The sequence below is a fragment of the Rhincodon typus genome, chromosome 12 (genome assembly GCF_021869965.1).
Source record: "Rhincodon typus isolate 14 chromosome 12, sRhiTyp1.1, whole genome shotgun sequence".
Taxonomy (NCBI): Eukaryota; Metazoa; Chordata; class Chondrichthyes; order Orectolobiformes; family Rhincodontidae; genus Rhincodon; species Rhincodon typus.
In genome coordinates this window covers 26,349,323-26,364,751 of record NC_063343.1, presented here as the reverse complement: position 1 = coordinate 26,364,751, position 15,429 = coordinate 26,349,323, and the positions used below count along the sequence as shown (strand labels likewise).

Here is a 15,429-nt window from a genome sequence, read left to right as displayed (position 1 = left end):
AAACAATCAACTAAATATTGCAAATATTTAGCAGAATCAAACAATAAAACTGGTTAAAAATAGTTAGTCTCTTACATGTTCATCAAGTTCCACAAAAAAAATCAAAGTTGTATCCTATAGAATCGGTGGTTGTTACTTTGGCCAAATTAACAGCTTTGATTGTCAATACTGAAAATTTGTGCTCATGTATTCTTTACACCTTCATGAAGAAGCCAGTGCAACAATTTACACTGCAGTCATAGAATGCAGCTAAATCCACACAACTCATTGTAGTCACGTACCAAAAAGTTGCAAGTGGATTCTACTGCTAATATTTGCACAGGAACATCAATGCTAATATCCAAGGTTACCACAGCAGTTTGAATCCCAAATTTTAACAAGGATTTTTAGGGGGAATTTTTTTACATTTTAACCAGCAAACAGAACTATCTCTGGACTTGGGCAAATAATATCCTAACCTCACTTCTGAATGTAAAGATTTAAATTTTCATATATTTCACAAAAAAGAAGGATCAATATACAAAGTTCCTTTGTTAAAAAATAGAACTACACCAGCTTCCAAACTGCAATCAGTTTGCATACTAATTTGCATGAACTGTACTCAAACATTGTAGGTCTTAAACGAACTGTCACAATGCAAAGAAATGTTGGAAACATTCAGGAAGTTTATGAGGTTCCCTAATTTGCGACTTATTCTACTTTTTCCCCAAATAAACTATTGATTGAAAGGGAATATGCCATAGTTCAAAAAGTTTTAATTAGATATGCGCTTATATACATTTTTTTTCAGTATCACCAGTTCAAAGTGGAATTTCTGCAGAATTCAGACATCATCTGTTAATTTTTGATCTCCTTCAATATCACAAGTATTGTACATGTCAACTGAAAAGAAAACCAGCATGCATTCATCATAGTTAAGAACAGTGACAAACACAGTACTTTTCAATCCAAATGGATGGAAAATGATGGTAGAGGTTTTAGCAATGTTTTTTTCTAAAACGACATTTTATAAATCATACCATACTGGTTTCATGCATATGCATTACTCTATTATTTGACAGGATTGTTGTGTCAGCGCATGGCTTCAGGAAACTGCTAGCTCGTATGGTAATCGCTGCAGTGTACAATAGACATAAGTGGCACCACCACAGCAATATTAAAGAATTTATTTCTAAAATGTGGATCTACATAACGTTCCAAAATGTAACCAAAAAGCTCCTGTACTAACTTTCATACACTGCATACAAAAATAATATACTTAAACAAATGAACTTGCCTCAAGTAAGGAACTATGTGAAATGTTTCGGAAGGGAAAAATTGTTTTCTCATCCTTGAGAACTACATCACAATTTTTAAAAAGTGAAAAATACAGATTGTTTTGGTAAGCCTACTTTGTCAACAAAAATGACTGCCGTCTCTTTTTCAGAAAGGCTGGAAATCAAGCATCCTTAAAAATAGGTGGGAAGAAAAATATTTGCTGAGTACTTTGTAGATGAACAGAAACCTGCAAAATACTTAACGATATCTTTCCTTACATGAGATAACAAGGTGTAGAGCTGGATGAACACAGCAGGCCAAGCAGTATCAGAGGAGCAGGAAGGCTGACGTTTCGGGCCTAGACCCTTCTTCAGAAAATTCCAATTTCTGAAGAAAGGTCTAGGCCCGAAGGGTCTAGGCTCCTCTGATGCTGCTTGGCCTGCTGTGTTCATCCAGCTCTACACCTTGTTATCTCAGATTCTCCAGCATCTGCAGTTCCTACTATCTCTTTCCTTACATGACCCTGCTTTAAATTTTTACCTCACAGATGTTTACTGATTTATATTGGCTTCTTCATAGTTCTGGAGCACCAAATACTGCATTTTAAATGACTTTATTATAAACTTTAAAAATAAATTTAGAGGAATGAATCATATCGTTATTCAAGACATTTGGCACTGTACGTTGGAGAAAAATATTTAAATATCACTGCTCATCTGTTCCACCGACAAGGTACAATTTTCAACATTTCTCTCAGGCGATTTATTTCAGTTTCCCCATGTTGTAACTGGTTTTCTATTAGCTAAGTACCTACTGAAATAGAGTGTTTATATATTTTCATTTATAGCTGCACCTTGAAATTTTGAGTGTCTCTGCATCTTCACTAACCATACGGGGATAAAAGCATTAATTCCTATTTGATGATTCACTTCAGATAAATACTGTTTTTTTAAACCCATCAAGTAATTGCTTACAGTTACCTAAAATTCCAGCATGGAGATTATTTGCATCCAATGAACTTTGAATACATTAAAGTACCAGTAAATAACTATGGACAAAATGGTATACTAATATAAATATAGATCCTAATTTTCAATTTTAAGCACTGATTATAGCCCTCAAAAGCAGTCACAAAATTTATGTGCAAGTGTTCTTTAAAACAAAACTACCAACATGCCATTCAAAATATGCACGTTTTACATACAGACAGTAAGATATAACAATGCAAATTAAACTTCTGATCCTGCCTGGAACATATTGCCAGGGAAGGTGGTGGAAACAGATATGATAGCACAGTTTAAGAAACGTTTAGCTAGACACATGAACAGGCAGGGAATAGAGAGACACGGACCACGTGCAGCCAGATTAAATTAGTTCAGAATAGCATCATGGTCGGCACAGACATGGTGGGCCCAAGAGCCTGTTACTGTGCTTTATTGTTCTATGTAAAGACACAGCCAAAAGATAGTACTTTTATATAACATAAAAACTGATATCCAAATTGATGTGTTAAATGGTATGTTGAACTTTGTTAAAGGAACTAAACAAAATCTAACTTTAATCCTGTTGCATAAAAATGTAAAACAGAACAAAATCAGGTGTCTCTTCATTGTCCACTGTTTTTGTTTGGCTTTAAGATCAGAAAAGACAAATTCTATTTTTCTCAACAACTCTTTCAGCTTTAGATGTTTTCTTCAACAATGTTATCAATTTACATCAGAATATAATGTAATATTATTAAAGACAGATGTGCATGAGTTACTTTGTCATTCATTTAGATATTCAAACATCTTGCGCAACACATTTCACTTCTTAATGACTACAGAATGAAACAGAATTACCCAAAATCTAGCTGTAACTTTGAATGACTCTGGTTGGTAGTCCAGCATAAATAAAAATCTCAGTTCATTTTAAGTCAGTTACTTGCAAACTGGACTGGCTCAGTAATTGCATACATTGTTGCTAGTGTATTTTGCCCAGCTGAATCTTCTTCCAGGCTTCAGATGCTGTAAAAATGCAAGAGTCTATGATCCCAGCAACTGTAAATGTTCCTCCAATGATTGCACAAATCTGGGGGTGAAAAATTGTATGGATCAGATTATGCAATTTCAAATACTAACATTTCTCTGCACGAAATTCACAGACATGATATTTTTAAAAAGACTCAATATGAACATTTATTTCCCCCAATACAAGTAGATTTTGCAGGTTAAATGAATTTGTGCATCTATAATCAAAAAATTTTACTGAATCAAAAATGTACTCTAATCCAAAACTGGCATATACATCAAGTTAAAGATAGGTGAACACACTCTTTACAAAATGACATCAGGCATCACCTCCCTCCTAAAAGGTAGACTATGCAAACACGACAGAGACACAAAATCAATTATGAGTAGAGGCTGAGATAACACAGTGTGGAGCTGGAGGAACACAGCAGGCCAGGCAGCATCAAAGGAGCAGGAAAGCTGACGTTTCGGGTCAGAACCCTTCTTAGAGGCTGAATTTGTCTGTGAATAATAAATAAAACAAGAGGCAATGGAACAATTTGGCATGGTTTCTTGGTAGACCACATGAAGAGTCAGCAGAACACATCCCCACTGATCACTGTGGCTCCTTACCACTCAAGTGGTGGCCACTGCCAGGCTACAAGTAGTCTCACTAGCCTAAGCCAGAACTTCCAGAGCCACAAAAGTATGGGTCTCAGGGAGAGTGAAGGGAGATCCAGGAACTGGGATAACAAGGCCAGGCAAGGAAGGGGCATCCAAGAAGACTGGTGCGAGGGATGTGCCTGATATGGAAAGGAGTTAGTGAAAGATGCTCTCCACATTTCCCTCCTGTGGCTCAAGCAAGGTGATCTGCCCAGCCTCTCCTCAATCTGTCGTGTCCTTCAACTCCTCTTGCCAAACAACTGCAGCACACCAAGGTAGGGCTTCAATCAAGGTAAGGCCTTGTGAGTCACTTAAGCCTCACTTACATTCCCCAAAGCTCTTAAAATTACAAACAGATCAAGGGAAGTAGGAAGGCAACAGGATGGCCACTTGAGTATTTTACCAGTACTAATGTCTGCACACCTGCCAGTCAGAGCTCACAATGAATTATAACCTATTTCATTACAAATCTACCAACATAATGTTATAATCTCAGTTCATATTGTTATTACTGGATAAGTCAGATCCCGGATTAAAACCTAGTTTGATAGATCATATATGGATTGTTCCGGTTTTAACAAAGTTGTTTCTCACTGAAACATAAGGACATAATTCTTCAGATTTTGTTTAGACAGCAAAATAGAAGTTTATAAACAAAAATAATGATAAAATGTAATAAAGGAAACTTGAAATTCAAATTCAAAGATTTTTTAAGACAGTAAAAGTGCAATCCCATTAAGCTGAAAATACTCCTTTATATATTGAAAACAAAAATAACAGATTCATTTTGTATCAGGGGTGCATTTTTGGTAAAATATAAAAGGTGTCATTTTTGTTTTCAATTTATGAAAGGAGTATTTTTGGCATAATGGGATTGCACTTTCGCTGTGTGTTTAAAAATCACTGAATTAGTGTTACCTAAACAGAATAGTATTTGCATCTGAATCCATCTGTAATTACTTCGTAGGTTTAAGTCACTTATGACTTTATCCTATAGACTGGAACCAGATAGAACTTCCTCCTGGAGCTATTATATATTAAATATACTCAGCTTTAAGTATCCTTTTCAGACTTTTATCCCAACATTTCTGGTCTATGTTTAACACCAACAGTTAATTTAGGTAATCTACTGGTGTTTGGAACAAGGGGGATCCTATTGACTATGAGTTCCTTGATTGGGGCTGTTAACCTGGGCCAATCAGGGAGCCCTGGCTAACCAATATAAACAGGAGATTCAGAATCTGCTCACTTCAGGAACTGAATCTGAGCTGGCCAGCTACAGCCAGTGTTGTGTGCACATGTAAATGAAGGGTGACTTGGTAATGGGATACTGGCCTCTGCAGAGTTATTTTATCTCGTTTCACTATATCCTTTACTTCTTAGAAGCATCGGTCTATCCAAACATCTTCATCAAAACACTTCACAGTACTGCCTAAAAGCACAGTAAGCCTGAAAAAAAACTCTTTCAACTATGGGTGTTTCCCACAAACATGAAATAAAAATTCCATAAATATCTAAGAACCTTTAAGGCCTTGCTGGGTCACAAAACAAACAAAATTCATTAGTACTGCACAAAAAACCCATTAATTCTAAAGCTATGCCTCAAAAATTATTTCAAACCAGATCACCATGGCTACAGAAATATTTACAAGCCAATAATTAACTTCAGACAGTCACTGAACCTACATGTTACTAACTCAAACACCCAAATTACAATAAATAATATTAAATATATATAGAAATTTCACAGTCTACATTACAATAGAAAATAACAAAGAATACCATATGATCAACACTGATGAACCAAATACACTCGTGACAAGAATTTTTCTTTCCCTGAAACTGGTGAGCTATGAGGTTAAAGAGCAAAGTCTCATTTAACATTGTTTTCATGACCCCATCTATTTGTAGATTGTAAGGACAGGAAAGCCCAAACTTGACCTCCCACAGTTCTCTGTGCTGAAGCACAAACACTACGAGCAATCAAAATGATTACAGTCTTCCAAAACAAGTATCAGGCAATAGCCATCTGTAAAATATGGGAATCTAACTGACTCCTCTTAATGAGCATTACCATTGCTGAATCCCCCACCATTAACAACTTCGTGGTCAACACAGATCAAACTCTTAACTGCGCCAGCCATTTAAATACAGTGGCAATGAAACCAGGTCAGAGATGAGAAATTTTTAATCCACCTCCCGAGCCCCCAAAGGCTGTCCACCATCCATAAAGCACAACTCAGGAGTGTGGCTGAATACTCTTAACTTGCCTGAAAGCCTGCAACGCCAACAACACTCAAGAAGCTCAACACCATCCTGGACGCTTGGATCTGTAGCCCATCCACCATCTTGAAAATTCAGTCCCTCCACCACTGACACACACTGGCAGCATGTATAAGATGCACTGCTGCAATCACTATGCCTCTTTGGCAACGCCTTCCAAACCATCAAGGAGGACAAGGGTAGCAGACAACCATAGGAACACTACCGGCAGCAGGTTCTTCTCCAAGCTACGTGATATTCTGACTTGGAACTATGTCACTGCTCTTTCACTCTGACGATCGAAAATGTAGAAATACCTTCCCAAAAGCATTGTGGATACATTTACACAGCTAATACTGCAGCAAATCAAAAAGGTTTCCCACCACCACCACCTTCTCAAACAAAACAAATGCCGGTCTTGTCAGAGAAGCTCACATTGCATGAAAGAATAACAAAAAAATGTCAAAATTACTGACTCAGATAAATAAAGATACTGTGTCATTACATTTTATACTAACAAAAAGCGGTGATGAAAATCATAGGCAGCACCCCTATTATTTCAAACTGATATGTATATCAATTTTAATGGCTGTTACAATTCCTTTCCAGTGAACTCAATAAAATATTTAAACCCCACCCCTCTGCTTTGTCTCAGACTCGGGAGTGACTTTTACCAGAAATCGGCTACACATCAGTTTTGGAGAATTTCGTGAAGGGTTTCTCTCTGTAAGCCTAGCAAGTTTTCTCACGCTATTCTCTGCAGCTTTGTCTCATTATGTATGCATATCATCTCTATGGTGTCCCACTTACACTATCTTTTGCTCAGCAATGGCGGATCCATTCACTGCTGCTGAGACCTCCCAGAATTCCTGGTGCCAGTGCTATTTTTAAAGCCCAGCTGAGAACAAGGTCAAGTGTTACCAGCTGGGAGTCGCACTGCACATAGTTGGAGGGGAATGAGAAATAAATGCTTCTGAGGGCACATAGGTGCCATGGCTGATACTTCATTGCAAACATTCATAAATATATATTTTTTTAAGAACCAAGCTAGACAGGTTACTTAACCAGAACCCTCTGTAAGGAAGTGCTACTCTTTCCCCAATACCCAGCATAGTATAACATTTTCTAGTTGCACAATGTGGAAGCATCATGTTAAAATCGCTTCTATTCAGCAATAGCAAAAACAAAGCAACAAACAACCAAACAGAAGCTGTATTTGCCTCTGCAAACAACAGAGACCATTTGCCTTCCAAGCGGCAACAAATTCACAGTCACTGAGTGATCAGTGCACCCAGCTCACATCTATTAGGACTGGGCGTCAATTAAATGTTCGGCTTCGTGCGCCTGTCACCGCATTAGCGGATCATATAGAGGGTGATGCTCCTCCTATTCAAAAATCCTGATTATCCTCCTCAGAAGATTGCAGCCATTTTTCTGGTCCTTCAAGGTTAATCAAAAACACTTCTAAATGCACAAACTGAGAATCAAGTGCAAATAATTTAATCTTCACTTCCCCAGCATTTGTACTCATCCTACCATAATCCTCTGTATTTATTGTACTTTGAATAGAAATAAAATCTCATGGTAACTTTTCATGATTAATATTAAAGCCCATCAACAGAACAGACTATAATTTAATATTGTGCAAATTTAATATTTTTCAGTCACCAAACAGTTTTACAGTACTCTCAAAGTTTTCAACAATAACTGCTAAAATAGAATTTTATTCCATACACACACCATTTTGGGAATAAAAGTAAAAAGTCAAAGTTCACCAAGATGGTACTTGAGTATTAGAACAGATTTTAAAATGAAGCTGCAATCGACCTTTTTGTGCCCAATGGGAAAAGTTTAAATTGCTTGAGATTTTTAATTATGCAAATTCCATATTCGGTGGGAGTGGAAATTACATGGTCGAGGAAAACTTGCAGTAGTGCGTTGAGCATTGCTTATACACTTGACCCAAATCTCTTTTCCATTATGTTTAATGCAGGATATATCATGTCACTGAGCCGTTGACCACCAGTTTCCCATTGCTGCTAAAAATGAAAGGGAGGATTTTTGTTTCAGGGATTGAGATCCTGACACAGAGATCGAGTGCAAGTCCCAAACAGTCACCAGTAGGTTCCCATCTTTCACTGCTCACGTTATAGACATTTCAGGGGGCCTGCCCACCGACCAGTAAATTCAACTAGTGTTGGGGCAAGGCTTTAAAAAGTCTCTCTTAACAATTTCAATTAGCTACCTGCCTGTAACCAGGCCCCATGACCGGGGTGGGGGCAGCTAACTGGCCAGATGTTACCATCTGAGGATCAAACCCAAAAATTAGCAGTGACTCTTCAGTGAGAACTTGCATTCACTTTAAGAGCTACTGAAACTTTATTTTTATACAAAATAATTAAATCATGTTCTCCATTAGAATGTAATCCTAAGCATCCAAGGGATGAACTAATGAAAATGGACAGGCTGCATTATATATTACAAGATAATTTATTTGCATTTAAGATTACTCAGTGATTCAGAGTTTTTAACACCACTGTTAATCTCTATTGTATATTTGACAGAAGTTAGGGTAAGATCACTTGGTTCAGATGAATATGCATTATTTTTCAAAGTCATATCAAAGGAGGGGTTTTTCAAAATATATGGAAACTTGCAAATTTAATTTTTAATGATCTCTGGAATTAAACTTGACACCTACAGTAATTGATGAGCATATATTTGCTGCGTAGGTGTAAAAGCTCCCGCTTCATCCCAATGCCTGCTCCTTAAACAAAACACCATCTGCTATCCAGCAGATAATCTCCCTAGAAACAGCCCTGGACAGCTTTCAGAGCACTATGATGATTCACAAACTACCATGGCAACAATGATGCAAATCCTCACGATTAGCACCATCAGTCGCTAAATTTGGCCTATAAGAATGATGTCCTTCGGCTTACAGTCTCAGAATCAGAAGTACAACACTGAGTCTTAATCATCAATCCATAGCGTTTTCTTATTCCATATCTCCACACTTAAATTTAGACAGAGAGCTGCAAGAAATTCAGAATTATACATTTCCTAAGATATATCAGAGATCTTGGTCATTTCTTCAGATATAAGCATTCTTGTTAAGGGCTTTGATTCTCAGATTTTGGAATCTCTTCCAATCCCTAAATAGAGTGCTCAGTTTCAATTTACATCAAAGGTCATCGCTGTCCCTCCTCTTAAAGTTCCAGTGTGGTAACTGATAGGAATCCTGCTTGGAGAATAGAAATGAACAGCTCAAGCACAAGATCCATACATTTTTGAAACTGACCTGCTGAAAGGACATGAATGCGACGAGGCAAATCAGAAACATTTGACCTGAAGTTACTTTGGTAAGTCTTTAAAATGATCTGTAGGTTGGCAATAGATTTGTACGGAAATAACAGTGGCAGCCAGTTAAAATGTACTTTTCCAAACAACACTTGAACTCCCAGTATTGCTATGTTACTGCTCCACTGAACAGCTGTCACTTAAAACACGTGTGACTTATGCAGGCCGCATCTCCATCTGCTGAGCATCTGCAGTATGATGCCATCCACCACTAAACACTCCAGCACACAATCTCTGCAATATTAGTAACTCTATCTGGTTTCTCATTTAGCTTGCAGTGCAACAATGCAATAATGGTTTATTTAGTCATTTCAGTACATACAGCCAAAAAAAAAAAATGCAGGACAAAAGGAACTGCAAGTGATAGCTTGAGCAATTTCCAAGTCTAAAATAAATAAAAGCTTCACAGGGATTAAACATTGACTTAAATGCACCATTCTAAGAGGCTTCTTTTCAAGTACTTTCAAAGCCTCTGAACATAAATAATAATCATACAAGGCAATGTAAAATTTGAGATTGGACCACTCAATTTCATTTTCTGAAATTGTTCAATTGCAAGACAAATAGAAGAAAGTCTGAGTAAACCACAGGCAGGTTACAAAATTACTAAAACTTTTGATCAAACCATAATTCTACTTTAAAGTTGGTTATGAATTTGTTGGATCATACAGCTTGGAAGTCAATTCACAAATACTTTAATACAAAAACGCATTCAAAGAATGGGTCTACTTGGCGCTGAGTTTAGCAGTATATGCACTGAACAAAAATGAAATCACTGGATTAGAATATATAATCATTAATTACGTTTTTTGAATTGAAGATTTCTGAACGCACTGTTACAATATTCTACTTAAAATTCATAGACCGAGATGCTACAGCAGTAGTTATGGCAGAAACTGTAAAATTTGTCATCACTATTCCTCTGAAACCAAAAGCTTTCATTGGCAGGGGAATTGAGTTTAAGAGCCGCGAATTTATGCTGCAGCTCTATAAAACCCTGGTTAGACCGCACCTGGAATATTGTGTTCAGTTCTGGTTGCCTCATCATAGGAAGGATGTGGAAGCTTTAGAGAGGGTGCAGAGGAGATCTACCAGGATTCTGCCTGGACTGGAGGGCAGGTCTTATGAAGAAAGGTTGAGGGAGCTAGGGCTTTTTTCATTGGAGTGAAGAAGGATGAGAGGTGACTTGATAGAGGTGTACAAGATGATGAGAGGCATAGATAGAGTGGCTAGCCAGAGACTTTTTCCCAGGGCAGAAATGACTATTACAAGGGAGCATAATTTTAAGGTGATTGGAGGAAGGTATAGGGGAGATGTCAGAGGTAGGTTCTTTACAGAGAGAGTAGTGGGCGTGTGGAATGCGCTGCCAGCAGTGGTAGTGGAGTCAGATACTTTAGAGACTTTGAAGCGACGTTTGGACAGGCACATGGATGATAGTATAATATAGAGTATGCAGGGTAGTTTGATCTTAGTAGGATAATAGGTCGACGCAACATCGTGGGCCAAAGGGCCTGTACTGTGCTGTACTGTTCTATGTTCTAGGAACATAGATTCATGGCATCTTTAGAGCACAGAGAAGGACTATGTGGTCCATTGAGCTCGAAATGGAACAAGCCCATCACACCAATTCTCCTGCTATATTGCCATTGCCTTTTAAGTTTGTTTCCCTCAGATGCCCATCTAATTTCTTTTTGATATCAAAAATCATTTCTATTTTCACCTCATAAGTGAGTTTGAGCATAGTAACACTTGATTAGTAAATACCTTCTTCCTCACATCCCACCTGCACTTCCTGACAAGAACTTCAGATCCGTGGTCCCTAGTCCTTGCACCATTAGCTAATGGAACAGTTTTCTTTGTCTAACTTGTCTAAATGTGACATCAATTTGTACACTTCAAACAAGTCTCCCCTCACCGTCCTTTGCTCCAGGAAGAACAATCCTAGCTTCCTTCTATACCTTACCTTGTAGCTAAAATTTCCCATCCCTGGAATCATTCTGGAAAATCTCTTGTACACTCCACTACGATCTCACCATATATGGTAACCAGCTGTACGCACACTAATACAGTTGTGATATAACCAGAATTTTACATTTTTGTTGTTGTATTCATTACCTCCACTGCTTCCTTTTCTCATGTTCTCTGCCTGAAAACAAGTCTAACTAATAGTGCCTGAGCCCGATAGGTTGGGCAAGGAGGAAGGACAGGAAAAACCCCAGTCAGAACAGGGATCGAGGCTATAGTGTTGGCACTAATCTGGTCCACACCAGCTAGTCCGGTTTTACCTGATCCAACTGCCCCACCCTCTCAGAAGACAGAATTGCTCTGACACCACAGATTATTACACACTTGCTGCAGCTTGGAGCTAGAAATAGTGCCGGTAGAAGATCCAGTTTCTTTCCATCAGGTGTCTGACCAGGAATCTCTCCTGCTCTTAAACCTGCCATCGGCGCATGCTGGAAGGATTTAAAGTTGGTATTCACCTTACTTGACTATGTGATGAATGCATCTTCCTTGGCTACCAAATCCTGGAATTTGACTTGAGCGTGCAGCTTCTGTTCAAAGGCACAGACACCACCCAAAGTAACACAAGACCATCACAAGACTTCAGCTTGTGAAGGCCAAAATTCCATGTTTGATTAGTGACTCTCTCAATATGTCTTGTCATCTTTCAAGGTCTTTGCAAAGATTCCTCTGTTATGTCATACCCTTTTGTACTGAATCATTAATTATATATTGCCCATTACTAATCCCTTTTGCCAAAAGGCATCATGAGTCTTTTCTGCCACTTGTTGTTCTGTTAATCAATCTTTACCCAATTGTAGTAGTTTAGCACCTCCCTATGATTTGCCACACCTTACGCCTTAAAAATCAGCTAATTTTGAAATCTTTTATAGATCTACCATCAAGTCTGAAAAGCAGCAATTTATTGTGACCAATTGCTTTCTGTCCTTAAGCCTTTTTCTTTCCCCAAATCAGAGTGCATGCTGACGTTTCTTTAATAATAAGCCTGAATTTGTTCAGTAGTCTTTAGTGCGTTACTTTGTCAAAAACTTTCTTAAAATAGATAAAACGATCTATACTTCATTTCCATCATCAACCTTCACCATTACTTCAACAAAAAAAAATCAGATTCATCAAACAGTGAGTTTAAAAATCAGTGCTACTCTGATGAATTAACTCAGACCTCGCTCCAAGAGCCTGTTGATTTTTCCTGATTATCATTTCTAAATCTTTAATGACATTAAATTAGCTGGCCACACCTTGCTAGGAATTTCCTTATACCTTTTCTTGATGTAGGGCTTCACATTTGCCACTCTCCAATCCACTGTAACTGCTAAAATGGAAGAATTATGGCCATTCCTTTCCTCTCTCTCGTCCAGCTTTCATTCAGCAACCTGGGATGTATATCATCCAGATCAAGCAATTTATCCACTCTCTATGCATAGCTAGATTTTCCAGTATTTCCTGCATCTTAATTTTCACTCCACCATCTCCTTCTATTAATGATTTATCCACAGCCCCTATTAGAGAATGTGGATCAAAGTGCTCATTAAGTATTCTTAAAGTACTCTCAAATTAAGTCTTGCCTGTGTCTCTAATCATATAGTACCTTATCTGTCCTAAACAGGTCCCTCCTCTCCTCTTAATACCTCTTTACTATTTACATACTAAATGATGATTTTGGTGTCCCATTCAACGTTCACAGCCATTTTACTTTTTGTTGTCAGTCTCATTTTCCTCTTCACTTCCCCCTTCAACCTAGTGTATTTGGCCTGTTTCTCCTGAGGAATTCACCCAAGATGTATCCCCTATCCTTTTGTTTTTGTTTCATTTACATCATTTATCTCCCTTGTCGTCCAACAAGCCCTGGATTTGGTTTTCTTGACTATTCCTCTTGTTGACATACCTAGGCTGTACCAGAAACACTTATTCCTTAAAAACTACCCATTGTTCTAATACTGTTTTCCCTGTGGAACTTTGGTTCCATTTTATCTTGGTGAGATCCCTTTCATCCCAATGAAGCTGGTCCATCACTTTAGAAGTTCCATGTTAAATTGCTCCTTGCTCTTCGCCTTTGGGCTGGGTCCCAACGCTGAGGTCAAAGGAGTGTTTAACCCGCAGGCCTGTGTGGATCTCAGTAATCCACCAAGCAGTGCATACTTAATGATAACAATAATACACGTCATGATAGGCAAGATTAATAGTCACTCTAGCCCTCAAGCAGAGAACAGGCAGACAGCCTCGTGACAGGAGATCAACAGGAGAGAGCTAACTCTGGCACAATTAATCAAATGACATTAGCAGCTAACTTCACCGATATCAGTTCCTGGAGCCCAAATGTTGCCATTATTTGCTTTTCCTGTGGCTTGTTAACTATTCCTCATTTTCCAACTGTCATGCTTGTCACATCTTTCCTGAATCTCTCACTCACTTTCTTTCACCACCTCATGTCTCTGCCCTCCATGTCATTTCCCTCATCACTTTCCTCCTCGTGTCCTCTTCCCCCATTAGCTGCTCTCACTTTCGCCTGTCCTCAGTAATGTATGTTTGACCGAGAGTCCAGTCAATAGACATTGGCTCACCAGGGAGTCTGTACGTTGACAAAGGAAACCTTTTTCTGTTACTTTACTTGATTGACATCTTCAAGCAGTTATAACAAGTTGTTCTTCTGTGCTCTCTTTTATCTCAATGTTTATTTGGACATGATTAGGAGGTGTGAAGTGTTTGATGCTTCTGTTATATTGTTTATTGAAGGTTTAAATGATTTGTCAAAATGACACTTTCAAAGGGTTGTGCAAACAACAGTTTCTTCATTAAGAAAATTGATGAATGGGTGTCTTTTTTTTTCCTCAGTAGTTAAACACTTGCCAATTTTATAATATGGTTTATTAGTTATACACACCCGATGAATGGGTATGGACGGAACACGAATCAACATTGAGCTGGCATGGAGGGTACGAGGGGACATGGGATGTGGCTGAGAGGAGGATGTAAAATTTGAGATGAAGGCCATGGCGAGTGGTTGGATGAGTCATGAGGAGCAAGTTTAGAAGGCCTACTATTACAAATGGAATAAAGTCCCAGAAAATTGAAGGTGACCATCTAAACAGCCTGCCTAAGCACTCATTCACCCCTATAGCCATGGATCTGTTTCTGGAGATCAGCTGGCCAGACTACATTCCACACATGCAGCCCCAAAGCGAAAACTGTATGTTCGCAGGTAGTTTAAACCACAGCATGTCTGCAAAACCATTAATTTCCTAGTGCTGGAACCCACCTCAGTAGCAATATTCTAGTCTCAGCTATCGGAAGTAATCACTGGAAGATATAGTTATAGCTTAGTTAGATGAGAATATAGGCCGCTTTTGGAATAGTGTTCAATTCTGGTTTCCCTGCTATAGCAAAGATGTCATGAAACCTGAAAGAGTGCAGAAAAGATTTATTAGGATGCTGCCAGGGTTGGAGGATTTGAGCTATAGGAAGAGACTGAATAGGCTGGGGCTAGTTTCCCTGGAGCATCAGAAGCTGAGGGGTAACCTTATAGAAGTTTATAAAAATTATGAAGGGCGTGGATAGGGTGAATAGTCAAGGTCTTTCTCCCAGGGTACAGGAGTCCAAAACTAGACAGCATAGGTTTAAGGTGAGAAGGGAAAGATATAAAAGGTATATCTCATGGGCAACAATCTCACACAGAGGGTGGCGTCTGTATGAAATGAGCTGCCAGAGGAAGAGGAGGAGGCTGGTACAATTACAACATTTAAAGAGCAGCTGGGTGGGTACATGAATAGGAAGGGTTTAGAGGAATATGGGCTAAATGCTGGCAAATGGGACTAGATTAAGTTAGGATATTTGGTCAGCATGGACGAGTTGGACTGAAGAGTCTGTTTCTGTGCTA

The 15,429-nt window shown here is 38.5% G+C and overlaps 1 protein-coding gene across 1 annotated transcript in view; it reads right to left on the bottom strand.

Annotated features, from left to right (window-relative positions):
• Window positions 1-1,713: 1,713 nt before the first annotated feature.
• ergic1 (endoplasmic reticulum-golgi intermediate compartment 1) overlaps window positions 1,714-15,429 on the bottom strand; it is a 94,586-nt gene continuing 80,870 nt past the window's right edge. The window contains exon 10 of the mRNA XM_020513833.2: window positions 1,714-3,327. Coding sequence (XP_020369422.1) covers window positions 3,220-3,327 — 108 coding nt within the window. The 3' untranslated portion in view covers window positions 1,714-3,219. The remainder of the gene's footprint in view (window positions 3,328-15,429) is intronic.